The sequence below is a fragment of the Xenopus tropicalis genome, chromosome 5 (assembly GCF_000004195.4).
Source record: "Xenopus tropicalis strain Nigerian chromosome 5, UCB_Xtro_10.0, whole genome shotgun sequence".
Classification (NCBI taxonomy): Eukaryota; Metazoa; Chordata; class Amphibia; order Anura; family Pipidae; genus Xenopus; species Xenopus tropicalis.
Genome location: NC_030681.2, coordinates 116,096,227 through 116,123,162, shown reverse-complemented (window position 1 = coordinate 116,123,162; position 26,936 = coordinate 116,096,227). Strand labels below are relative to the sequence as shown.

At 40.5% G+C, this 26,936-nt stretch overlaps 1 protein-coding gene and 1 long non-coding RNA gene across 2 annotated transcripts in view; one reads left to right on the top strand and one right to left on the bottom strand.

The window, feature by feature from the left end:
• Positions 1–19,717: 19,717 nt before the first annotated feature.
• On the bottom strand, positions 19,718–21,959 carry LOC116410936. The gene is made up of 2 exons (XR_004222766.1): positions 21,859–21,959; positions 19,718–20,893 (listed from the first exon to the last, which is right to left on the bottom strand). It is a non-coding gene; the product is annotated as an uncharacterized LOC116410936 (long non-coding RNA).
• A 4,086-nt stretch (positions 21,960–26,045) lies between these two features.
• The window catches only part of lekr1 (leucine, glutamate and lysine rich 1), a 93,062-nt gene continuing 92,171 nt past the window's right edge, over positions 26,046–26,936 (top strand). The window contains exon 1 of the mRNA XM_018094379.2: positions 26,046–26,475. Within this exon, the coding sequence (XP_017949868.1) occupies positions 26,285–26,475 (191 nt within the window). The 5' untranslated portion in view covers positions 26,046–26,284. The remainder of the gene's footprint in view (positions 26,476–26,936) is intronic.

The following is a 26,936-nucleotide window of genomic DNA, read 5'->3' as shown; positions in this document are numbered from 1 at the left end:
GATAGATGTTTATCACATTTCCCCAGCCTATCCATTATGTCTTCCTCTTCTCGGCAGTGTGAGTTTAATACAGTACAGTGATGCGTGGCTTCCTCAGTTGCACTCCAGACCACTTTCCAACCAATTTTGCCCAAAGCTTTGCCATGTGTTGGGTGTTTCATCTGCATATGAGAATCGAGTCATTACTCTCACACATGTGTTTTAGTTCTGTTTTTTGCTGTTTATGAATATGGATTTCAAATATTCCTTGTATTGAAACATTTATCCACATGTCTTTATGTAGAAATTACATCTAACCAGTAACATCAAACCGTGAAAATTATTCTTTTTACATTTAAAGTTTGATTCCATCTGTCCAGCACCAACAAATAAACAATTTCTTATCAACTAATGGCGCTAGTGGAGAAAATACACTGTGCGCCACTAGCCTAATAGCCCTTCAAATAAAGCTAATCACAACAGTTGTCCATTTCACTATCACGCCAAGTGTTCTTGCCTGTGGAAATATTATGCAAGCTATTATTCTTCCACCAACATTAAATATTCACAATGCTAAAAACAAACTCATGAGTAGAATAACTTTGGTTAATTTTTTGCAAAAAGCCAGAAGCCAAAATTCTGTCTACCCCTGCACAGAACTTTCAAAAATCATAAATAAAAATAAATAAATAAATATAACAACTCCTAGCAAAAACTGAAGTTCTACCATTGTTAAGTAAGGGTGATAATTAAATATTCTTCAACAGTAAATGCTCCACAAAAACCACTAGCCAACTGGGGAGACTTCATACTACATATTTTGTGGTATAATTCATTCCATCTTAAAACAACACACAAGGGTTCAATTATAACTGCGCCCGGCACAAATGTGCGCCCCCTAATGCTTGCTGAAGTTGGACTTGGGAGAGCGGCAGTGTTACTTTCTGCAAGGTGCAGAGCGCAGTAGCCACAGGTGTAGGGCAACCCTTCCATAAACTGACACTGAATTCTGAAGGTCAATCTCATATAGCAAAATGGCATATACCATACAGAAGGCAAATACCAATTAAAATAACGTCTTTAGAAACCCTGTTTTAAAGGTTTGTTTGAGACATGAAGTAGAATGAGAGACTATTGCTACACACCTACCTGACCTCAGATACCCAGACACTGCGGGCCATTCTCCGTCACACACGGTATTTATTGCTCCATAAAAAGTGTAGAGAGAAGTTATCAGCAGTACTTTGTTATTCATTTGGAAAAGTTATCCCTAGGGCATGGTGTGAAAGAAATAACTCTCAATAAAAGGGACACTACCATGAAATGTGTTTATCTGATTTTGTGCCAGAAAACCTTGTATAATATTGCCACCTGTCAGGTTTGTTACTTGGACAGCATGTTTTTCGGAGGGGCTTTCTGGGCGAAAACTGGCTGACTGGATTTCCAAATTAGGAAATCCGGACAGGACTTTTAAGTTAATAGAGTGGTGATCAGCCAATCACTGATCACCAAGTCATAACCCTGTCATCAATACCACACCCCAAAAACATCACCTGCTCTGTCGATAACATCATCCACCCCCCAAGCTCCTGTGCCACAAAAGATAGCAACCCTAATACTGAGTAAAGCAAATGCAACCCCCGTTTCTACAAGGATCTTGGGGGTCTGAGCCTCTGCTGTATAGGAATGGAGGATGTAATAATCAAATAGCCCTACCTCCATCCATTTGTCAGGGTTTTTCTTCAAAGATTTGCTTTTCAGTTTTGCTTCCTTCTTTGCAAAGATTTATGCTTTTACCATGGTGGATCTGGAAGCTCCTGTAGGATGGATTACAAGATGAGAGAAATAAGTAACAGGAGAAAGCTTGTTGATTAAATCAGGATAAACATTTTTCTGCGCAAATTTTATGAGATGCCTCTAGCAGGCTGTCAGGTCAAGCAGCAGTCAAGGTCATCCAGGAGAGGGCTGTAGTGTAGAGCAGTGCTGTCCAACTTTTGCGGTGCCGAGGGCCGGAATTTCTTGCGCATACATGGTGGAGGGCCGCTAATGGAAGCCACTCCCCCATTTTAAACCACACCCACTTCAAACCACACCCATTTTATCATTTTATGGTGGTAGTGCAGCAAAAACCCAAATGCTTGGCCCTCACTGCAGGGATATCAACCATCATTCATATGTGAAAGAATTATATTATGTCATATTAAAACACACCCTAAAATCCATATGACTTCTCCTCCACTGTGGATAGCACAGCAACCCCCAGTACATAATTACACACCTTAGGGACCATTTACTGGCTATTTCCAACTGCTAACAAGCTCCCAGAACAAACCCCTGCCAGGTTCACCTCCCACAGGCAGCATAGGGTAGCACTCTGCCTGCCTTATGCTACCTGTGTGTGCCATACTCTGCCTACCACATGATGCCTGTGTCTGCCATATGCTGCCTGTGTGTGCCATACTCTGCCTGCCCTATGATGCCTGTGCCTGCCATATGCTGCCTGTGTGTGCCATACTCTGCCCTACCCTGCCTGTGTGTGCCATACTCTGCCTGCCATATGCTGCCTGTGTGTGCCATACTCTGCCCTACCCTGCCTGTGTGCCATACTCTGCCCTACCCTGCCTGTGTGTTCAATACCCTCCCTGCCCCATGCTGCCTATGTGCCATACTCTGTCTACCCTATGCTGCCTGTGTGTGCCATACCCTCCCTGCCCTATGCTGCCTATGTGCCATACTCTGCCTACCCTATGCTGCCTACACACAGGCCTGAGGTGTGAACATGAGAACAATATGGGTGATTACAGCCTGAGCCTGAGGTGTGAACACTGCAGGGGGTAAACAATGCATAGATTAAAAGGTGTGAACAGTACAGGGGATTACATATTTAAACAATACAGGGGGATTACAGCCTGAATCTGAGGTGAGAACCATGCAGGGGGGCAGTTAATCTCAGTACTGATACCATTTAAAGCTTATACAAGGGTAAACCATCAAAGCAGCCAGACAGGTGGGGGGCCACACAGAGGGGGGTCCGCCAGTCGCCAGTTGGACAGCACTGGTGTAGAGAATCCGCAAAACAGGATGGGATCTGAGGAAAAAGGTGTAATTTTACAACCTAACCTCATGTTAAATGGAGCAATTAGCTTGATAGTCTGAACTAAGCAAAATGCATATATTTAATATGGATGCCCATGATTATCACATAAAAATAAGAAAGTGAGCTGTATTGCAAGAACACCAGCAGATTTAGGTCAATGGAGGGGCATTTGCTAACATTTTGCAGCCAAGCTGGAAACTGTGTAGGTAGGAAAACATTGGCAGTTAGGTGATGGATGTCTCCTCTACATTTTCAGTCTCTACTACAGCTTTGACTTTCATCATATTCAGTTAGCTGCCAAATTTAACAGGCCTTTAACTACTGTACTAGAGGGCTGAAGTTTTTTTTTAAACAGTACTGATATATGGCAAGGTATATCGTATTGCTAAAAATCTTAAATAATAATAAAAGTTGATTATTAGAACTCAATTTTGCCTACTCATTTGTTCTTTGTCATTACTACCATTTTCTGGAATTAGATTCATGCTCAATATACATAAGCTGCAAGTCACAAACAGCTAATTTTGGTGGCATGGCATAGTTGACAAAAGTTTAGACTATAGGGCTCATTTTCATCTGGAGCCAATTTGAAAAACCACTTTGATTGCATTAAAATGCACTCTTTGTACTCCCATATAGTTGCGTTGGCGCCCTCAGTCCTTCCTGCCTTCTGTTCAAAATAGTTTGTCACTGTGCCTGTTCAAGCATGGGAACCCTGGAACCACCTCTGTGCCAGGTGTAGCTGCAGGGTTCAATCAATGCCCTGCACAATAGGCACAGTGTACTTTTTCCTAAAGAAATGGAGGCGTCACTTGTACGCCAAACACCAGAAATAATAACAGATGGACTCCCATGCAACTGAATCTGATTTAGAAATCCACACGCAGTTGTGTTAAGTTTGCCGCATCAGATGCAATGTCCATTTGTAGCCCCAATTACACTAGTATTCTGGCAAAAAACACTGCATTGTGGGAAAAAATGGTGGTTGCACTACAAATTGCACTTTACTTGCTGCGTCTGTGGACGTAAATTATCATATGAACTAATGACATCTAAAATGTGAGACTAATTACGTACCATTAGTGAAGTAGCTTGTATAACTAGGCCTTTTAGAGGCGTCCTTGCTAATTTCGCCAGTACTTCCCTGGTTAAAGAGAAGTAATTTTGCATTTGTAACAAGAGAAATAGCAGTGCTTGTCGATGCAGATAGTCTAACCCTGCAACTATGAAGCAATGTTCATATCGTAGCTACATAATATATTTCTGGTAAACAATCCTAAAAGCTTTTTAGACCTATAGAAATCCATAGCCTTACAATGTTGTGTGGTTTTGTGACCTTAGGAAGAAAGTTTTGCAACTGTTGCTATGAAAGCAGACTGCAGCAGGGAGGGGTACAGATTGTGAGGAAGCAAAGACACCTTATTTTAGCTTAAGCAACCACTGCCTTTATAAATAGAACCTGTCACTACAAGTGCGTGCTTAAGAATCTCAGTACACCAGCGTTTGGATCAGCTCTCTATGACATTACTATAAAGTCTGTCATCTCTGTGTCATCGTGATTCCTATTGTAGCTGCATGAAAAGCATTTCAATGAATATGGCCATTTAGAGAATGAGAATGCTTTTGAGCGAGAGGAAGATGGAAAGGGAAACATCTGCTTCAAGGCTGCTTTCATGTGTCCAGCTTAGATACTTCATAGAGACATCAAAAGATGCAACACCATTTCTAATGCACTGGTAATTGTGACATTGGAAAAATACCTTGATGACAAGGCTAATAGGGAATGGAATTGTTATACTAATACTTTTCAAATAAGGGGACAAATATATTTATATTTGCCTTAAAGATATAGCTATGCTTACATCAAGTCAGGTACCAGTATTTACACACAAGGCTAGAAATATAGGCTATTGGCCTGCTTATAGGAGTTGGTTGGAGGTATAAAATAAATAGCATTACCCCAGAAATAACAAATATATATCTAGTATTTAAATACTATAATACTAATCATTAAAGCTGGCCATACACCAGAAGATCTGCTTGTTTCGTAGAGATTTTTACCTCATTAAGCAATCCATGGACTTGGACAGATTATGCTGATCCAATTGTTTGGCCACCTGGGCCACAAATAAATCATATTAGGGCCTATGAAGACCCATCAGAAGGGGATCTTATGGGTCAGGAGTCCTTTGGGAATCCAGCACTATTTCATATTATAGCCCCTGCCATGCTGCAAATTGGGCAGGGGAAGTGGGGTTTCAATGGCAAGATTCACCACTTGAATTTAAAGGAGATATACAGCATAATCTTGTAGGCAATTAATATTTTATAGTATGGTTTCAGCCTTAGCTAAAAATGATCATTATCCCTGTTTCAAATGGAGCATGTGTGTGTCCTAACGGTCCCTGCCAGAAGCACAGAAGGAGGGGAAAAGCCAATCACAGCCCTACATTCTCAAACAAGCCAAGACTCCAGTTCAATATCAGGTCCATGTAGTTGTTGATTGGCTCCTGCCCTACAGTGCAGTGTATGAGTGTATGCACAGCCTGGGAAAAGAGTTAGCAGTATGGGCAGTGCTAGTAGGGTTTATGGAGACATTTTTAATAAATCAGCCAGAAACACAACTTTTCTAAGCACAATCCTTCTATATTTAGAGAAGTATAATGCACTGGTACATTCTTGTTATTTTATACAATATGTTCCCTTTAATGGGATCCCACCCTCCTCCCTTATCTCTGGGATTTTGTTGAGATACAGTGAATGCCTGCTAGGGTTGCCACCTGGACAGTATTTACTGACCTGGCTGGTAAAAATGATGTTTAATGCCAAAGTTAATAATAGGGAAAAAAATAAAGGAAGGGTGGTATATTTTTACAGAAGGGGTGGCAACCTAATGCACCAAAACACACAGGGTTTTCCGGATAAGGGATCCTTCTGTAATTTGGATCTCCATAACTTTAGGCTGCCAAAAATCATATGAGTATTGAATAGACCCAATAGGCTTATTTTGCCTCCAATAAGGATTAATTATATCTTAGTTGGGATCAAGTACAAGGTACTGTTTCATAATTACAAAGAAAAATTATTTTTAAAAATTGGAATTATTTGCTTATAATGGAGTCTATGGGAGACAGCCTTTCCGTAATTCGGAACCTTTTGGATAACGGGTTTCCGGATAAGGGATCCCATACCTGTACTGACTGCAGAGATTTATGTGGTGTCTGTCAGCCATGCTCCTGCAAACCTGTGGCCATGAACCATAATAAGGAATACAATATATTTACTAAGAGAATTCTAGTGACTATTTGTTCTCATTTGTTATCTCATGACAGATATATATCTGGCCATTCAAGCATATGTTTCCATGCAATAGTGGCTGCAAATGATGTAACGTGACAAGCACTTCAACGCATGCAGAATAAGTTGATTATTTCAAAGGGCCACAATGAGTCCTTGTTTATTCTTTCTGCAAGGTTGAATATGATAACGGTACATGTTCTGTGCTAGAGCAGACATCCCCTTTGTAGCTCTGTTAGGACCACAAGTTTATTTTCTATACAACCCCTGACTGGATAAGCAAGAAGAAGCTCCATGCTATGCATACTGGTGTCACACCTTCAGTGCGTAGGATTGATAGTTCAGCACACAAAAAATTGAAATCTCTCCCTTGATTGATCAGTGTTGGAATAATTTTGGCAGAAAAGGCTTCAAAGTCAGTTTAGAAGGTAATGCCATACTGGGGGTTCTAACTAGACAGAAGTCCAACTGATGGAAAAGTAATTATTATTAAATGTATAAGACCTGTTATCAAGAATTCTTGAGACAGGTCCAGATAAGGGATATTTCTGTAATTTGGATCTCCATACCTTAAGTCTACTAAAAAATAATTTAAGCATTAAATAAACCCAGTAGGATTGTTTTGCTGCCAATAAGGGTCAATTATATCTTAGTTTGACTCAATTACAAGGTACTGTTTTATTATTACAGAGAAAAAGGGAAGTATGTTTAAAATATTGAATGATTTAATTAAAATGGCGTCTATGGGAGATGGTCTTCCAGTAATTCTTATTCTCTGGATAAAAGATCCTATACCCATATTATACTTGACAATAATACTGATAGTCATAAGTAGGAGTGCATCAACCAGTAAATGGCATGCATGCAACTACCAACGCACAATATTTGTATACAAGTATTCAGTCTTATACATGAATAGGAGAAGCATAAAAAAAGAGTTGTCTTTCCATGTGGCCTTAAGATGGACATACACAAGATGGACATACACACACCAATATTATCGTACAAAACAAGGTTTCGTATGATATTCGGTGAGTGTATGGTGGATTGACGAACAATCAAAAGGTTTGTCTTTTTACATCATACACAGATATCTGATAGCCAAAACGCTATTCATACATCTACCCATGTGGTTTACATGCTTCACCTCTGCCAAACGGCCGTGCTCTGTATAGCGCAAGTGTTTGATAATAGTATATTGCACCCAGACTCAGTGCTGCTTAGAATTACACATCAAAGACCTCCAGATAACACCTCAAGGTAAACTGATCTTGTGTTATATTTTCTTTGATCTGGAACAGCACACAGAACTCCATCCCTGGCCACCATTTTCATTAATAGACGACTCTGTAGACTTTGAACAGACAGTTATGTTTCATATCATTCAGATCAAACATGGGATTCAGTACAATTGAAAAGTTATTAGGTGACACAAATTGCTATCACACAGGCATGTGAAATTTGATTTAGGCTAGTGGCACAGTTCTCACAGGTATGTACAGTATAAGACTTTACATTGCATTTTTCCAGTGGTGTAAGAAACACCAGCGGAGAATACTCACCCCCCCCCTTCAATGTCATTATGAACACTGAGAACATTTTGGACAGAAAATGTGTGCCATGATCCCAAGAAATGTGCTTCCAAGTAAGATGTGGTTGTCCCAGAAACACAAGGGCTCAGATATGCACACAGGTCTGTCTGTCAAAGCCATGTTTACTGCATTTCCAAGAGAAGCAGTGACAGGAGTATTTTAAAACAATCTAAAAGAATGACTATAAAACAATTCAGAATTTGAATATGGCAGACACTCAGAAGCTGGACTCCTAGTGGTAGTTAATTTTGGGGGCAAAGAAGATCGATGGGATAATACATTTTATGACTCATAACCTTAGTGGATCTCCATAGGCAATAGACAAGCAAAGTTGAGGAACAAGCCAGGTCACAAGAATAGAGAATGAGACAGGAATAATGGTTGGATTCTTAGTGAGGGGCCATGGTAACCTACAACTACTATAGGCTGCTATAATTATATGTATGTCTATGAATATTCTTATTCATCCAGGTCATAAAATAAGAACCATGGGATAATACACTGTATGTCCACATTTCTATTGTTCTGCTTATTTGGAACTGTAGCTCCTGAAAATCGGACAATGTTATATCTGTATGCCCAGCATATTTATGTAACATAGGTATTAATTCGATCACACGTTGATAGAGTCATTTATCCACAGACTCTTCACACCATAAATGTGATCCAGCTGAATTGCATGGCAGTAGCCAAGTTCTCAAACAGTTAAGATGGCCATACACGTTAAGATCTGCCTAATTCGATCCCTAGGGCCAAACAGTTACCAACAACTGGCATAGGTCCGGTCCCCGATCAGATGGGAAACTCAAACCTGATTGACATCTGGCTGAAAATTGTCCAGGTGTCAATCAGGGAGGCCCGCTGGAGGGCCCCTATACATGGACAGGTAAGCTGCTGAATTGGTCTAAAGAACTAGAATCGGCCGGTTATATCTGCCTGTGTATGGCCATCTTTAGTAATGGTAACCAAGTCAGTCAATGTAAATAGAACGTAGTAGCTTTACCAAGGAAACGTAGAAACAATAGAGACAACAGGCTGGCCTGCAAGCAGGTGTTCTGACTATTGCACAATTTCCACAAATGTAAGCAACACAGGCCATTTTCAAAGACCTAGAAAAGCCTTTGCTAGTTACCCTTAACTGATCGTTTCAAATTATTGTTTTAATCTTTCAATTTCCAGACAAGTTCTATAACTCCATAGTTGTAAAACTCCTGGGGCCCATGAAATGCTGAATGAGCATTTGTTTTACAATATTCCTACAACTTATGTTATAGGTTTATTTTACAAAGGAAGTAGCGAATTTTAATGATAGCAAAGTCTACTGTGGCCAGTAATAAAAGAATATGATAAAACTTGTATAACTAAACTTATGTGGCATGTGTACATAGATGAAGGGGGGTAAAGGAGCAGTGTCTAGAGCAATCATACGTTTGGAAAAGAAGCAATCTTATTTCCCTGTATTGGCTTATGAGATTTCCCTTTAAGAACCTATGCTGTTTTATTTGTTTAGAACTGTAATGGACAGTAATTTAGAAGAACTAATAAGAGTGACAATATTTACTGAACCCACGGGCAAATTGTAAAGTATAGAAAGAAGGACTTTTAGATCTTATGAGATTTTGATTTTTAAAGCTGTCAGAAAATGCTTGGCTTGAAAGTCAAGATACCTTCATCTGCACATACAAATATTGGTGAGAGTTTTAGGCCTGTATATAATCCGATAATTGTCAGCAAATTTGGTCAGTGGTCAGCACTGCTGCAATGTGGAAAAGGGCGAAGGGGTCTGGAGTTCAGTTCTGACTTGGCCATTATCTGTAAGTAAGGAGTCTGTATGTCCTCTTCTTGTTTTATAGAGATCCAAATTACGGAAAGACCCCATATCCACAAAACCTCAGGACCTGATCATTTTGGATAACAGGTCCCATATATCTACTTGATTGCAGCTGAATAAGTTGGAAACCCCTTTACTATCACCTTTACTGTATGTTTCTGGCTATGGGGGGTACTGTGACTAGCAGCTGATTCACAAACAGAGGGCTTCAGATTGGGCATCAGAATTGTTTGTATAACGTTCTCACAAATATTCTGCTTTGTTTGGTGCCCCCTTTTCTCTATAGCTATAATACTATGTTATTCTACTGTGGTAGTGTGATCAAAGAAATGTCTCAAAAGGTGAGTTTTCCCTTCAAGTTCTCCATAGTGGGAGATGTAAGCTTTAAGGGAGATGTTACTAAACAGAGAATGCTTCCTCTGTTTAAAGGAGAAGGAAAGGTAAAAAACTAAGTAATCTTTATCAGAAAGGTCTAATTAAATACAGTCATAAGCACGCACAGAAACACTGCACTGAGTCCTCTGTCAAAAGATTTGTTGTCTTTGTTTTCCTGTGCCAGAGACACACAGCTCTCTCCTCTCACCCCTCTCCTGCTCCCCCTCCCTCAAGAATGCTAAGAACTCACTCCCCCCCTTAGGAATGTGGATCTGAGCCAATCAGCAGGAAGCTTCCTTATAGTCTTACTAACTGCGCATGTACACTGGTCTGGGTCTCGTGCAGGAGCGAGGCATTATGGGAACTTTCTTTACACAGCTCAGCGTTTTTTTTCCTATGAGGCTTCTGATCATCTGAACAGGAGAAATATGGGGAGGCTTAAAGAGCACCTGTCACCTAGACATAAAAAGCTAAATAATAAAAGTCCTTTTCAAGTTAAACAAGAAACCCAAATTCTTTTTTTTAATAACACATCCATACCCATTATAAAGGCATTTAAAAATCCCAGCTGTCAATCATATATTGCCTGCCCCGCCTCTATGCCTTAGGCAGACAATACCTTCAGCTTTCCATTCAGCACTTCCTAGATGTCACTGCACTACTCACTTTTCCCCTCCCTCCCCATCACCTAATTATGTAGCCAGTGCATTGGTATGGGTATCTGGCCCTCCAACAAGATTTTGGGGTGATGCAAAGCTTGCCTTAATAATAGTGCCCACAAAATGGCAGCTGCTTGCTTGCTGTGATTGAATAGTTCCAAGACTGAAGGAAACAAGATTTATACTATCTAGTGCAGTGCTGTCCAACTGGCGGCCCGCGGGCCGCATGTGGCCCCCCACCTGTCTGGCTGCTTTGATGGCTTACTCTTGTGGAAGCTTTAAATTGTATCAGTACTGTGATTAACTGCCCCCCCTGCATGGTTCACACCTCAGATTCAGGCTGTAATCCCCTGTATTGTTTAAACATGTAATCCCCTGTGTTGTTCACACCTTTTAATCTCTGCATTATTCACCCCCTGCAGTGTTCATGGTTCACACCTCAGATTCAGGCTGTAATCCCCTGTATTGTTTAAACATGTAATCCCCTGTGCTGTTCACACTTTTTAATCTCTGCATTGTTCACCCCCTGCAGTGTTCACACCTCAGGCTCAGACTGTAATCACCCACATTGTTCACCTGTTCACACCTCAGTAGGAGCAGTAGAAACCCACAAATAATCCCTGCACACTACAAAAAGAACATATACTGAGGTGGTACTGTAATTAAAAAGTTTTTTAATATATAGTTATTGTGCAGACTGTAGGAGCAGTGCCAGCATTGTGTCACTGTATGCTGCCTGTGTGTGCCATACAGCATAGGGCAAGCAGAGTATGGCACACACAGGCAGGGTAGGGCAGGCAGAGTATGGCACACACAGGCAGGGTAGGGCAGGCAAAGTATGGCACACGCAGGCAGGGTAGGGAAGGCAGAGTATGGTACACACAGGCAGGGTAGGGAAGGCAGAGTATGGCACACAGGCAGGGTAGGGCAGGCAGAGTATGGCACACACAGGCAGGGTAGGGAAGGCAGAGTATGGCACACACAGGCAGGGTAGGGAAGGCAGAGTATGGCAGGTTTTTGCTGTACTACAACCATTAATATGGGTATGGTAATGTGATAACACGGGTGTGGTTTCAAGTGGGTGCGATTTCAAAAAGGGGAGTGGTCAAAACTGGCTTCCATTATCGGCCCTCCACCACGTAGGTCGGGAAAATTCCGGCCCTCGGTACCACAGAAGTTGGACAGCACTGATCTAGTGTAAATAAAGTCTATTTTGCTCAACTAACATGATAGAAAACAATTTGAAGTTATTCCTTAGGGTGACAGGTCCCCTTTAAGGAACAGGTATACCAGGTGATCCATTCCACTAGTCCAGCTCACATATTGGAGCTCACTTTTCACAGGAAGGCTGTCATTTGGAAAGGTATTTAACTTTATGGAAAATGTGTGGAAGGTCTCTTAGAGCAGGAAGGCTAGCTGTTTGTGTTTAGAACTCCCATAGGGGCTGGGGGTGCTGCCTGCTACTGCCAGGAGCAGAGGGAGCTGTGACCAAGCGACTGAGAGTCAATGAGGAACTGAGAAAGCCAGGAGGCTGAGAAATACCCAGTATGTACAGCAGTGACCCCAACCACTGGTGTTTTCTTACTGGTAGTCCACAAGGGGCTCAGTGTAGTGAGGGAACTCATCAAATGTGTGAAGGTATCTCCCAGAGAGAAGGGTTTATTTTTATGATTTGTGTTTTTCATGCTGAAATAGTCACCCTGTGTTAAATAAACTGCCTTAAAGCAGATAAAGTGTCTGTTGTGGATCCCGCTTCATCTAAGCACATTGTGCATAAACAATCCCAAAGTACATTTTATCCTCATTCTTCAGTTATACAATCTGCTATCACATTTTAGCAGCAGCAAGACAAATTACAAGTCAGTCTTGACAAGCCACCTGCCTTCTCATATCATATCCACCCGTGCTGTTGAATAAAAGTAACTGAAAACATTCCTAGTACTCTTTAATTATGCCTCTGTAGGCACAGCTTTTTAAATACTTACAGGGAGCTATGTGGGTGTTTGTTATAGTGAATGCTCTACAGCAGATGTAAATTTTCTGCACAATCTACTAACATAAGGCCAGATTTATTGTACAATGCCCAGACTATGTAACACATCACGTAACAAATATAGCGGGACACTTGTATAAAATCAGGCACAAGGCCTGTTTTATAGATTTCTTAGATACACTATTATGAGACTGTATTTTTTAATTAGCCTGAATGTTTCCTTAGGGACAAAAAGATTACATGAAGGCTACGTGATGTGTGACCTAAGACAAAAGAGGGGGCCATGCTGTCTCTGATGCCCTCTAATGTACTTGTAAAGAGTAATCATGTCCCCTCGCAACTGCCTTTTCTCCACAGGTCCCCACACCCTTAAAGGGGATCTGTCACCCTAAGAAATAATTCCAAATTGTTTTCTATTGTGTTAGTCAAGTGAAATAAACTTCACTTACACTATAGAAATGATTTGAATCTTATTTTCTTCAGCCTTGAAATTCACAATTTCAGCATGCAGGAAGGCGCCATTTTGCGGACACTGTTATTAAGGCAAGCTTTGCACCCTGCCAAAATCTTGTTTCTGTGCCAGTATGGGGGGACCTGATACCCATGTCAATACTCTGGTTCCAAAATTAGATGGTTAGGAGGGAGGGGGAATGTGAGGAGGGCAGCGACATCTAAGAAGTTCTGAATTGAAAGTGAAAGTAACTCTCTGCCCCACCTCTATACCTAAGGCACAGAGGCGGGTCAGGCAATATATGATTGACAGCTGGGATTTTTAAATGCTTTTATAATGAGTATTGATGTGTTAATTATAAATTGAGTTTGGGTTTCATGTATAATTTGAAAAGGGTTTTTATTATACGGCTTTTTATGCCTGGGTGACAGGTCCCCTTTAATAGTTCTTTTTTATAGTTCAATTCTTTGTGCACATCTCAGTACCCTCTTCAACTCATTAATATAGTTCCTTTAGGACTGGGGCCCAAAACTGCACTGCATACTCAAGGTGAGGCCTTACCAGGGTCCTATAAAGAGGCAAAATTATGTTTTCATCCCTTGAGTTAATAACTTTTTTATGCAAGACAGCACTTTTTTTGCTTTAGTAGCCACCGAGTGACTCCTAGAGTTTCATAGTTTGTTATGCACAAAAATCCCCAAATCCCTCTCAATTAAGGAGGCCAGCAATACACTACTATTTAGTGTATAAACTTTGATTTAAGTTGTTTCTACCAAAGTACATAACCCTGCATTTATCAACACTGAACCTGTATTTGCTGCCCAGTTCTCCAATGTAGTCAAATATTTCTGCAAAGTGCATCCTGCATGGAACTCAGAAAAAATGAAAAAGCAGGGACAAGGACCCCTGTGGTGCTAGCATTACATTATAGTTTGTGTTTTAAATGAAGGTATAAAATTAGCAATTTACCAATCTCTCACCACCACACCAGACCTCCAAGAATCCTAGAAAATTAAGTAGAGAAGATTGGCATTGACAGAGCTGAGCTCTCTTAGTACCCTGGGATAAATACTATCGAATCCAGAAATGGGTAAAACGCGGATTAGATACAATAATTTCTGATGATCGGAAGTGTCACGAAAATGCTTACAAAAAAATCGTAATAGTCATGATGATATTGTATTGGTGATCCAAAAAATTTTAGTATCCGAACGATCATAAATGGTGGGAAAACCTGACTTCTGACTTAGATCCTTCTGTGCAAGTTTTTTAGAAGCCTCCCAAAGGACTCAATGGCACTCTGCATCTCCAACCTGGCCCAAGGAAAGTCACAATAACAAAGTTTTAATGAATCCGAAACTTTTGTACTTGTTGCAACAAATACGATTTTGTCGTGTAAAATTTGTCACAAAGTACAAAAAAGTTGCGCAAATTAACGAAAAAAAAAAAACACAGAAAATATGCTGATTACTGCAGAAGTGATTACTTGTCAGATCAAACACAGTAAGCGGAGCATAAAGATTTGCTGTTTCAACCTAAAAAACTTTCCACATGAATATCTTAAATATACCAATGCAGAACCACTAGACAAAATTCTAAAAAAACAAAGTTATTTTATCTCAGATGACATTTGAATAGCTCAATAAATTGTGTATTCTTTTAACTGAGAAATATTTGTCTTTCCTGTACGAACCAAGAAAGCAAAACCACTTTTACTGCACTTCCTGTGACTTTTTATTTAACCAAACCCTCTGTATACACCAGTCAGAAGGAAGCATTTACTGGCCACCTGTTTAAAAGCAAACATCTTATTGGTTGCTATAGGTTACAGCTTCTGGGCAATGTAATATTGAAAGGTTTGCTACAGTTCTTATCACTTAGATCAACCAATCAGATGATAGCATTTACCAGTTACCGGTTTAAAAGATGACATCTTATTGGTTGGTATGGGTTATTGCACCTGGGTGTTAGTCTTTTTTTTACGTATGGGTTTTTCATGTGCAGTTCTCTGTTTGCTGCCCTGACTGAAAGGCCTCTTAAAGGAACAGTACCACCAAAAAATCAAAGTGTATAAAAGTAACTAAAATATAATGTGCTGCTGCCCTGCACTGGTAAAAGTTGTGTGTTTACTTCAGAAAGTCTACTATAATTTATATAAATAAGCTGCTATGTAGCCATGGAGGCAGCCATTCAAAGGAGAAAAGGCACAGGCACTTAGCAGATAACAGATAAAACACTATTGTATTCTACAGAGCTTATCTGTTATCTGCTATGTAACCTGTGCCTTTTCTCCTTTTTTCCAGCTTGAATGGCTGCCCCCGTGGCTACACAGCAGCTTATTATATAAATTATAGTAGTGTTACTGTAGCAAACACACCAGTTTTACCAGTGCAGGGCAACAGTGCATTATATTTTTATTACTTTAAAGCTCTTTCATTTTTTGGTGTTACTGTTCCTTTAAGTTGCTGTTTGACTTACAAATCACTTGATCCCCATTTTGTAGCTAAAGAGAAGCTGTGACTCCATCAGCTGTGACAAACCTAAGCGAGACATTGCCATTCTGTGTTAAGCTGTGACTGACTTGCTACAGAATCAATCGGCAGTATGTATTTTACCAGAATATCAGCATTGTACAAACTGGAAGCTTACCACTGCAACCTCTCATCAGGTGGTTAAGATATTCTGCTGTTTACCTGCTGATCTGTTTCTCTGCATTTTATATAATAGCTTTGGTATCTATAAAGAATTTGGAATTATTTTTTAGAATGAAAGGACCCCTTTAATATTTTGTGTGACTTTAGTCTGGTCATCAAAAGTCCTCTTCCTCCTCCCTTGGTGTCTTTACTGGTCCCAATTCTACCTATCATAGACATAAGCAGGAAACAACTTAAATATTACTTGTAAACTTATTAGCGCATGCATATCTAATGCAATAAAACATTTAAAAAAAGAAGCTCAAACATTGTGAGTACTTTAATCTTACAGTTAGATTTGTGCAAAAAGTTGCAGGGAAGGGGAAGAGTTTGTATGCATTTACCTGCTGTACACAATCAACTTTTTGGATATTTGTTTCCTCATAAACTAAACATTGTTTTTCTTCTTATTTCTTGCTGCCCCCCTTCTGACCCTACACCTGCACAGTTGTCTTCTTCTAAAATCCGGTTTCTAATTGACTTCATCCTAAATGTACTGCTCGCTCTGCCTCCTGACCCCATTACTTCACTTTGCAATACATAATCTCTTTTTCAGCTGTTGCTGTTTTCCATCTGCCTAATGTTAAAATCCCCCTCCTTCTTTTCTCTGTCTTTCTTTCAACAATTCTATCATCTTTTTCTTTCCTTTATTCCATTCTGTTCCCCTCTTCCTCGCTTTCCCTGATGGGACCTTTTCTCTTCCTCCTGTTGATCTCCTTGCAGCCTTTAGTTACACTAATACAGATGTTTCTGTCTCTGAGATGGTTATTCTCAGTATAGAGGAATCAGCTTAGACTTAGGGGCCCATTCATTGAACCACAATTTTTTTTGAGAAAAAAACATATTTTATCTAATTTATAGAACTTTTCGTAATGTCCACAATAATATCGTTAAAATTCCACAACTTTTTCGGAATTCATTCAAGCTTTGGTATCATGACTATCTTTTGGCCAGGTTGGATCTGTAGAGTGCTATTGAGTTCTATGGAAGGCTTTCAAAATCATACATTGAAGGTTTCAAAGCCAGAAAGGTTTTTGCGCCATTTAGGAATGTTTGGATCCGAAAATTTTGTGACTTTCGGAATGCAACCATAATATTTTTGTAAGACCGAGAAAAGAATTTTGGGACATTTTCAAACATCAGAAATTATCGTGGTCACTCCGAATTTTTTCCAATCATGATTTTAAACCACCCCCAAAAATTGTGGTTTAATGAATGGGCCCCATAGAGTATTATATATAAGCAGTGGTCTTCTGGGTTGCTGGCAGCTATACAGCAATAGTCCCTAAAACATCTATAACTGCAAATAAACATTCATCTTAAAATCTGAACCTGTCCCTCAAGATGAACCCCACTGGGGGGCAAACCCTAGCGTTAGAGAACCACTTAGATTTGTGTCTGTTAGTTACCCTCCCATATAGATTGTAAGCTCTTCGGGGCAGGGACCTCCATCCTCTTGTGTCTTTGACTCCTAACTTATTGCAACTGTATCTTGTATTTATTGTTATACTTTGTATTTATCTATTATTATCTTAATAACCCCCTGTTTGTATTAATAAATTCTACTGTACAATGCTGCGTAGCGCTTTATACATTAAGATATACATATATACATACATAGATTACTGTGGGAGACCTGCCTTTTTTGGTTGGCAAATATGCCCAAAAATCTTTTTTAGTCTTTCCTGCATAAACTGCTGCTTGTTTTCTGCACGGAAGCCACATAGAGTAAAATATTTTGATAAGGACTTTGGATAGACAGAAATAAATCAGTTGAAATAATTACAGTGAGACAGAGCAGCAGCTAAAGCAATGGATGTTTTGATTGCCACCACTTAAAGAAGCTTTTAAGTAGCCTGCTGCTAGCTCTGGGTTTCCCTATGCAAAGTGAGAAGCAGGTGTGCATATTGCCACCAAAGGTAGTGGCTCTTAGAGTGACTATTATGCCAGTGCATTCAGAGGCACAGCACAATGAACAGAGCCTCAATTTGAGTACAAAAACTGTAATTTGTCACTGTAATGTGTCTAATTTCCAAACCTGCTGCTATTTTTTCATAATTTCTAGCAACCCTTGACAAGCCGGTGGTGGTGAGATAAATAACAACAAATTCATCAGGTTAGGCATCCTTATGAATACAAAAGTGTAAGAACAGATATATAAAATACATAATCATGAAATATATCCTTGTTACAAGAACATATGATACATTATTAAGAGATATAATCATTACTTACATTCCCTTACTATGTATATGGTGCATCCCCCCACTTGCTCAAACCATGGCATTCTCTGTCCAAGGATCTTCCTCTTAGCATGGGTACTGGAAAATGTCCCCACTACCTTGAGTTACAACTGGCCCTCGGATGAAAAACATGGATGTTATGAAAAACAACTAGTATTTGTTTTTATAAAAACGAATGTCAGGCCGATAACAACGTAACAAAATCATTAACCCCCCCCCGAGTATGCACTGCATAGAAATGAGGTACATTTTCCTAACTCTGCCCCCCACCCCCATCACGTCACATGCATGCATGGATATGCAGTACGCATGCTACATGTTCATGGTGCTTTGTGTGTAAATGGATCTTGGATGTGTACCCAATGGAAGGCCTAGAATTTACATTGGAAAGAATCTAAGATAAATGGATACCTGTGCTTAATATTTTTGCCTGTTAGGCACAGGTAAATTATTTTTAGAAAAGGCTTCCAGTGGGTGTGTGTTTAAGGCACTATGCAATGCATTGTTTTTCTTAAGGGAAAATTGTGGGATGATGAGAGAGCTGTAGTTTAAATCAGATGAAGGATTACGGTTTGGACCTCCCTGAATTATTTTTTTTCTTAACAGATTAGGGCTCCAGATATCCTTCAATGCCCAGCGGCCCATGATATTTATCCCCAGCCTGGTGAATATGCACTTCATTTATTTATTGAGTACATTTTTAGTGTATTTAAATGTAAAGGACGGAGGAAAAAAAATCCTGATGTGATGTGTTTATGTGTAATAGTACAGACAGCTACAGCACGATCCTGATGCTGCTGCCTGTGAGTAACATATCAATACCCAGATGATTTATCCCTCCATTTAGCAGTTGCTATTTCTGTTGCTCGTGCTGTTCTGTTACGCTTCAGGCTATTGATTTGGCACATTAGCAGACGGTCTCATCTGTCCTATTATATTACACCTTCCCCATCGCATGCTGCGTGGCATATCAGGTGAAACCTTAAGGTTCACGAGAATTCCATCATAGATTTCTGATCACGACTCAGAAAGAAGGGGCTTATGTAAAAGAGCACAAAAGAAGGGATGTTCAGCTTTTTCTCATTGTTTGCCATACCACACGCTCCCCAGCCTGTCTTTCTTCTCGTGTTTTACATTGGGTCGGTAGGTGTGCATAACACAATCTTTCATTTCTTTATTCAATAGGCTAGGTTCAGTAATGACTGCAAACCCAGCATGTTTAATAACAATACCAGTAAAATTCCAAATAGCTCATTATTAAAGAAAACCTTTGTGTGGTATAAGTCTTGCCTGCATGCATGCCCCATTATTTTTTATAGATTCAGTTGACTTTCATGATAAATGTAGTTCACAGCTTACTGCTTTATTAATGTAATCCCAGTGCTCCTCTTCACTCTGTATTGAATGGATAGTATTCTACTTGTATCATAGGGCCTTGTTACAGTTATAAAATATATTAAGCTTATGGAAGTACAGGGGTCATATTGGATGTGATTCTATACAGAACTTGGGCTTTCAGTGTATGTTTTTATTTCTCTAGAACCATTACTTTACATAGTATATTACAGATTTCATGAACATAATGTAGGTAAACATGGCAGTGTGTAAATAGGGAACAACCAACACTATTGGCATAGCTAAAAGATTACCTATAAAATAGGACAATGCTTCCTTTACAAGGTGGCTATTCAGACCGTCCTTGTTGAGATATTGGCAGATGTAAGAACAAAGCAAAACAGTATTTTCAGGCAGTATTTTGCCCAGAAAAATATGATGACAAAATATAATGGATGGAAGAGTGTGAGAGATTTAAACTAAGCCACAGACAGCAAGCTTGTGATATTGGGTGCAGATGATGCTACTGATAACAAAGGTTATGCTAAATAAAACACTCCACAACAGTGGCAACACGAAATACCCATTTTATACTTCCACTCACCCTTCACCCTATAATACCATATCACCAGGTAGTAAGCTCTTTCGCTTTCTTACTAAACTACACAGATCACCATCCATTTCCTGAGCTGAAAGGTCACCCAGAGAAGGCACATATTTTTTTAAAAGAAAAAAATACAAAAAGAAAACATAATCATAAAATGATGCTACATGAAAGATGATTTGGGTACAGTACCCTTAATTCAATAGAAAATCTTTAATAGAATTCTAGAAGTCTATCCATTTTACCCAGTTTCATTTTTACACTGAACTGTTCCTTTAATGTTTGTTAGAGAAGCAACCTCTGTGAGTGTGTCACAACTTCCTTTGAAGGAAAATGAACCCCTTTAGCTATATCTAAGTGTGAGCAATAGTAACCAAAAACACCCAATTCAACACACACTCAGGTGTTGGATGCATTACTGCAGCTTCAGTAAATAGTGTCAGAGTCAGCACTATTCAGCTCTAGGGAAGGAGCAGTACAGCTAATAAACCCCTCAAGGCTTCAACCGTCACCTGAAACACTGAGCTGCTATTACCACTACAAAGCAGTTCCATCGAGGCATCTCCATCAGCTGTTTAGGGGGCTCCCAGTGGATGTGTATGGAAAGCTATAATTGAAGGTTCTGCTTTCAGAAGCTGAGTGGTGATGAGGAAGGTTGCGCAGGGATAACACATTCTGTTTTTTTTGTACTCTTGCAGACAAGTGAGTTGTTTCTGAGGTCCTGTTGTGATGCTGTTGTAATGCCTAAGTAAGATAATAATTTTAGAAGTGCACAACTATGAAACTGTATTCCAAACAAGTTTAGATTGTAAGCTCTTTTGGACAGGGCCTACAGTACCTTTTCTATCGAATGTTGTTTTGTGTATGCATTTATTGTACAGCACTGCAGAATAAGTTGGCACCTTATAAATAAGTAATCATAATAATAATAATACATTTTATACAGATATTCAGGAATGGCACAGTATGATCTTTCTTGTAGAAGCAGTACAGCACGGAAAGTGCCGTCCCCAGCAGGCCAAAAAAGTATCTGTGCACAGTGTGCTGGAGTGGCCATGCATCTCCATTTTCTGCACTGGATGAAAAGAAAAATTACAATTGAAATAGTACTGCGTTTGTTTCTGTAGACAAAAAGGGGATGTGATGCCCTGTATGCAGAAAATTTGCCACACAAGATGTTTATATGAAAGCATGTACCAACAAAAAATAAGGGTAATTTACAAAGACCTGGGGAAGAGGTGCAGGAACACCAGCTCTCTTGACATCAACTAGGGAAGAATGCCTCAGAATGGAAAAACAACATGCATAGGTCTCACACTATTCATATATGTACACAGAAAATGATTAAACACTGATAGCACTGTACTGAGAAATGGTGCACATCCTAAAAAATGTAAAATTTGCACTTTTTGTGATAAAGCATACAGTATTATTTTTTGTTGTACTTGCCCACCCCCCAATACTATATATCAGGTATGTTAACCTTGGTCAGTTATTGTGGAGCTACAATTTCCTGCATCCTCCAGCACAGGGATACTGGGATTTCCAGTCCAACAGCTGCTCTTACCGGGTTTCCCTGCTTCATTATCACACATCTAAGGATAGAAGGCAAACTGTGCGTGTGTGATCAGATGCAGGACATGACTAAATACACACAACACAAAATCCCTGTGGGTAGTGGATAAACCTGTTTCCATCTGAAGCATTACCTTCCGTGACTCCTGCCCGTGGCCACATCATCTCAGCATCACAGCACAAAGCTCTGTTGACGAAACAAACATATGAGATTATTTCATATTTAAAAGGACAGTGTATACCTATTGTATTTTTTTCCATGCTAATATTGCTAAATTTCTGATTACACACCATATATGTAATAAGTTAATACAGTTAGTTGTGCTTATACTGAATAAAAACATACAAACTATTAATGCTATCAGACCCTTTTGCCTACTAGGTATAGAGGTAAGAGGGTCTGATAGATGGAAATATTGGGCATGGCAGTCAGATGTAACACCAGCAATATAAGAAGGGACAATATTCACATGGGAATGCCAAGAGAACTTTCCCTAGAAACCAGGGCTAATTGGAAGCAATTCTCTGTATCACGCCTGGCGTGCTGCCTGCCTGACAGAAAGGAAGAGGCTGAGTCACCCGGGCAGGCAGGGCACAGGGACTTGTCACTATGATGATCTCTCTGATTATCACATATCATGAGCGAGGGGTGGAGGTATGTTTCTAGTCGCATTTCCCTGTTGCGTGACAGCTCTGTTTCACACTTCCACGCGTGCATATTTATGCTGAGCTCAGGGACAGTTGTCACGACACCGGCGGGTTAGTACAGAACAAGGAAAGTGCGTGTTAGGTCTCTGCTCACTTAATACACTCCAACTATTCCCCCCCTCACATTGTACTATGATTATGCATTCCAAAAGCAGATGGATGGGCAAAATAACCTACTGGTAAGTATTTAGGTACAATAAAAGAGCTGCAAAGTACAGGGAATAATTACACTTATGTACAGAATTCTCTCTCAATTATATATGCATTTCAATATGTTCCCCACCACCCTACAGACTACATGTGTCAAACACAAGGTCCTCGGGCCAAATACGGCCCTTCTGGCTGTTTTATGTGGCCCCTGGTGACTGTGCCTGACCATTCAGCACCAATTGCCTGACTGCACTGTGACTGTGCCTGACCGTACAGTATCTTAATAAAAAATTTGGCCAGCGACTTTTAGATTTAGACACCCCTATAGACTGTAAGCTTTAATGAGCAGAGCCTATAGTTGCTGTTTTTATCCTGTAATCCTGCTTTGTTATATTATTATAAGACCCCAGTAGATATAAGTTATTGTAAAGCCCTGGGTAACGTATTGGTACCATATACATAAATCAGGAAGATGTATAGGATTTAAAATGCTGTAGTATATAATTCTCTGTATATTGATGCATAATCTTCGTATAACACATGTAAAAGGTAGTGGGGCTCAGGCAAAAGGGCACATTTACTACCATAAATTGTTAAATTTGCACTACCAAAAGCAACTTCACGTCTACTATATGTTGTAAAATGGAAGGGCAGATCTAGCTGTTACCTGTAGTTAATTGCACTGGTTCAGTTTAGTATAAACTGATTTATTATGCTAGTAAATGAACATAACTATCAAAATATCATTATTATAATTTAATTAGTCACATATTACACAACACTTTAAAAAAATTCATTGCCAGACAAATATACAGCATACGGCCCATAATAGACTGGTATCGGTGCACCTTTACTTAAAAACAAATAGCTGATTTTCCCTGGGCAGTTGCACAAATGGTACGCCAATACCTCCAGAAAATGCTCATCATTTACTTCAGTGCCTTCCCCAATAGAACTTACATTATATGAGGGCAATGTAATAAAAGTCACTAACTTTCCACCAGGTGGACTAACCCATTAGTCATCAAATAAACTCCTTGCCCACATCAGAATAGACCTAAGCATATAGTATACACAGTATTGTATAATGGAGGGCTACAAAATTTTGTGACAACATTCCTCTTATTACCTCAACACTATTTTGTGATTTGACTTCTCAGATCACACTAATATTCAACAGTCCATATCTATACTATAGGATGGCAAGACCAAAATGACTGCATCCAGCAACTATAATTAAATTCCCAGGAAGTGTATTTATTTTTGTGAACCGAATGGCATTTTTAGTGTATATAGAAAAATGGTTAACAGAAATAGTTTTATGTATAAAGATTATTTATAGAGGCGACTGCAACTTCCTCTTTCCCCTTTCGCATCAATTTTCTGCAAAAATGTAAGGGACGTTCTCAGAACCTGTGCATACCTTCCCAATCTGTACAATGTTCCACAGTGCATTTGGGCAGGCAGGGTAGCAAAGCAAAACAGCTGCACAACACATTTATCCTTTTCTATCAATGACTCAGCAGAACACCCATCACAGCATTGATGAGGATACTATGGGCAGCCATAAATGGGCTACACCCACTGGGTGGCTATAATACATAATAACAGCAATGTCAGAAGATAAAACTTAATCACCCAAAGGGAAGGGTGGGAGTAAGTTTGGAGACAGAATGGACTCCAGCCTCTGGACAGATCTGGAAACACTTTAGTAAATATGGCATTGTTGTGCAGTACAAAGGACATAGGAGTACTGTGTTTAATTAGTTTAATTACAGCCTACGGCTTGCAAAACTAGAGAGAATAGCCTATGCATCTAAGGCACATGATACACTAAATGTGTAAAGGTTGTTGGACAGGGTGCCCCTTGGCTCATTAGATAAGTAAATAGACATTCTTGCCAAATGTAAGTAGGCATTTCAAGTACACAGAGGCCCATCCTCCCCATTGATAGTGACAGTCTATGGCATCTTAAAGCAGCCCCCTTTGGCATTTGGCAGAATCCACAGATTGCCAGTGTGTCTGCCCCCCATCCCCACAGTTTGAGAATCGCCGAACCAAGGGCCATGGCCCACGGGGAGATTAGTCGCCCATAGTTAATCTCAGCTACCGTGGGTAATTTGGGAATTGTAGTTCATGCTGTTTGCTCCTGCAGGAAAAAGTTACACATGCCATGCAAGCAATATGATCTAAGGCAGTGATCCCCAACCAGTGGCTCTTGACCAACATGTTGCTCACCAACCCCTTGACCAACATGTTGCTCACCAACCCCTTGACCATTGCTCCCAGTGCCTCAAAGCAGGTGCTTATTTTTGAATTTCTGGCTTGGAGGCAAGTTTTGGTTGTATAAAAACCCAGTGTAATTGCCAAACAGAGCCTTCTGTGGGCTTCCAGTCAACATAGGAGCTACCAAATAGCCAATTATAGCTCTTATTGGCACCTCCAGGAACTTTTTTCATGCTTGTGTTGCTCTACAAAACTTTTTCCATTTGAGTGTGGCTCACAGGTATAAAAGGTTGAGGATCCCTGATCTTAGGACACTGCCTGACAAAGCCTTATTTAAGTCAGCTGTGTGTGGAAACACTTTGTTGTCTTTATTAGGCCAAACTCACATGAGCACATATTTGCACTTATTTTCCTTGAGCAATAGAACTCACTTAAAATACCTCAGTATTTTGTCTGTTTACCTTTCTTTGCCGGGATCCTTTATTTGCAAAATCTGCAAGGAAATTCCCATACAGAAATAGCTCTGTTTGTCCAGCACATCACTAATCCCATTTCATAGGCGCTGATTCCCTTAAAGGCTGTGGCACACAGGGAGATTAGTCGGGTCGCTGTGATTTCCCAAAGTCGCCCGAAGTGTTCTTGAGAGGCAACTTCGGAAAATCATAGCAACGTATATGACATCCCAGCGGGAATTTACATTCTTGCTGGTGGGATGGCATTGCAGGGAGATTAGTCGCCCGCGGTAATGAAAATTTGTCATGGGGCGACTAATCTACCCGTGTGCCACTGCCCTTAACTCACCAGGTGGAGACTTCCTACCTCTATCTTCCTGTACCAATCACATTAGCATTGTGTTTGAATTTCAATGTCCAAATGGTAGGGCAGAGGCCTAGTAAACCCCTAGGGCTCATTTACATGGTGGGGAGAGGGTGCAAACTGCAAAAACAGGCACAATCCACATGCTCTGTGCTTCGCAACTACAGACACAGGCAGTCGTGTAACTAGACATCCCCAGGCCTGGGTGCAGAGTATGCAACAGGGCCCCCGACGCATTTTTGTGGTGAACAGTGAGGGTGCCCAGCCACCTAGAGGGGGATGTGCTGCCCTAAATTCTCTCACAACCTGGTTTACACATATTTAATCAGTAAAAAATTGATTTACTTTTACTTTACTTTTCTTGCTAACAGACAGGCCACAATATAACATCAAGCTAAAATTTAATGATTAGAAACTGTGACAGGACCACCACCCTGCTTGACTGGCTTTCCCATTGCCATGAGTCATATCTTTAGCAGTTCAGTGTGTGTATACGTCGTCTGTACGTCTGCTTGTGATGAGCGGCTCACGACTAACCCCGCACAAGATGCCTATAGAAGTCCCTCTCCTTGACGTAGACTGAGACGCGCCCAGCCCACTGTGCCGATACCGGGAACATGCCGGCAGTTTGATAATCAGCAGGCTCAGTGAGAAGCCCACATGTTATGTTCGTGTGCTGAATGGAGCCCTCCCACCACTGGGCTGAGCGCTTTGCACGCATCGTGTCTCTGTGCTTGGGCTTGCGTGATAAGGCAGGCTGTCCCGGCTGCACACTGCATGCATTTCGTGCTGCCTCACAGCTGCCCTTTGAGCCCTTTTCCTGTGCTTGGGGGAAGAGGAGAGAACAGCAGGTGATCGGAGGGTGGAGCTCTGGCGAGTCATTGAGCGGCTCTGGGCTAGTAGTCACGCTATGCGTGTGGTGGAGTGCACTAACCGAGCCACGCACACTTGCTATTTGTGGGACACAGTTGGGTTGTTGTTCTCAGGCTTGGGACAGAGCTGTGCGTGTAACTCGCTCTCATACTGCATGCAGCAAAGGGTTAAAGGAACTCTCCCTCACGAAGAAGTGACAGTTAATGTTGTGGAAGTTTAGTTTAGCAGCTGCTGGGGGCGGGGGCTGCGAGTTGGTCAGTGATAAAGGCAGCTAGGGTTAGGGAGGCAGCTAGGGTTAGGGAGGCAGCTAGGGTTAGGGAGGCAGCTAGGGTTAGGGAGGCTCAGTGCAGGAAGGCTGCGGGGTGCTTTGTAGCCGAGGAAATGATTCAAGGAGGGATGGGGCTGTAGTGTACTGGTTACTATTGCCAGGGTCCTGTTA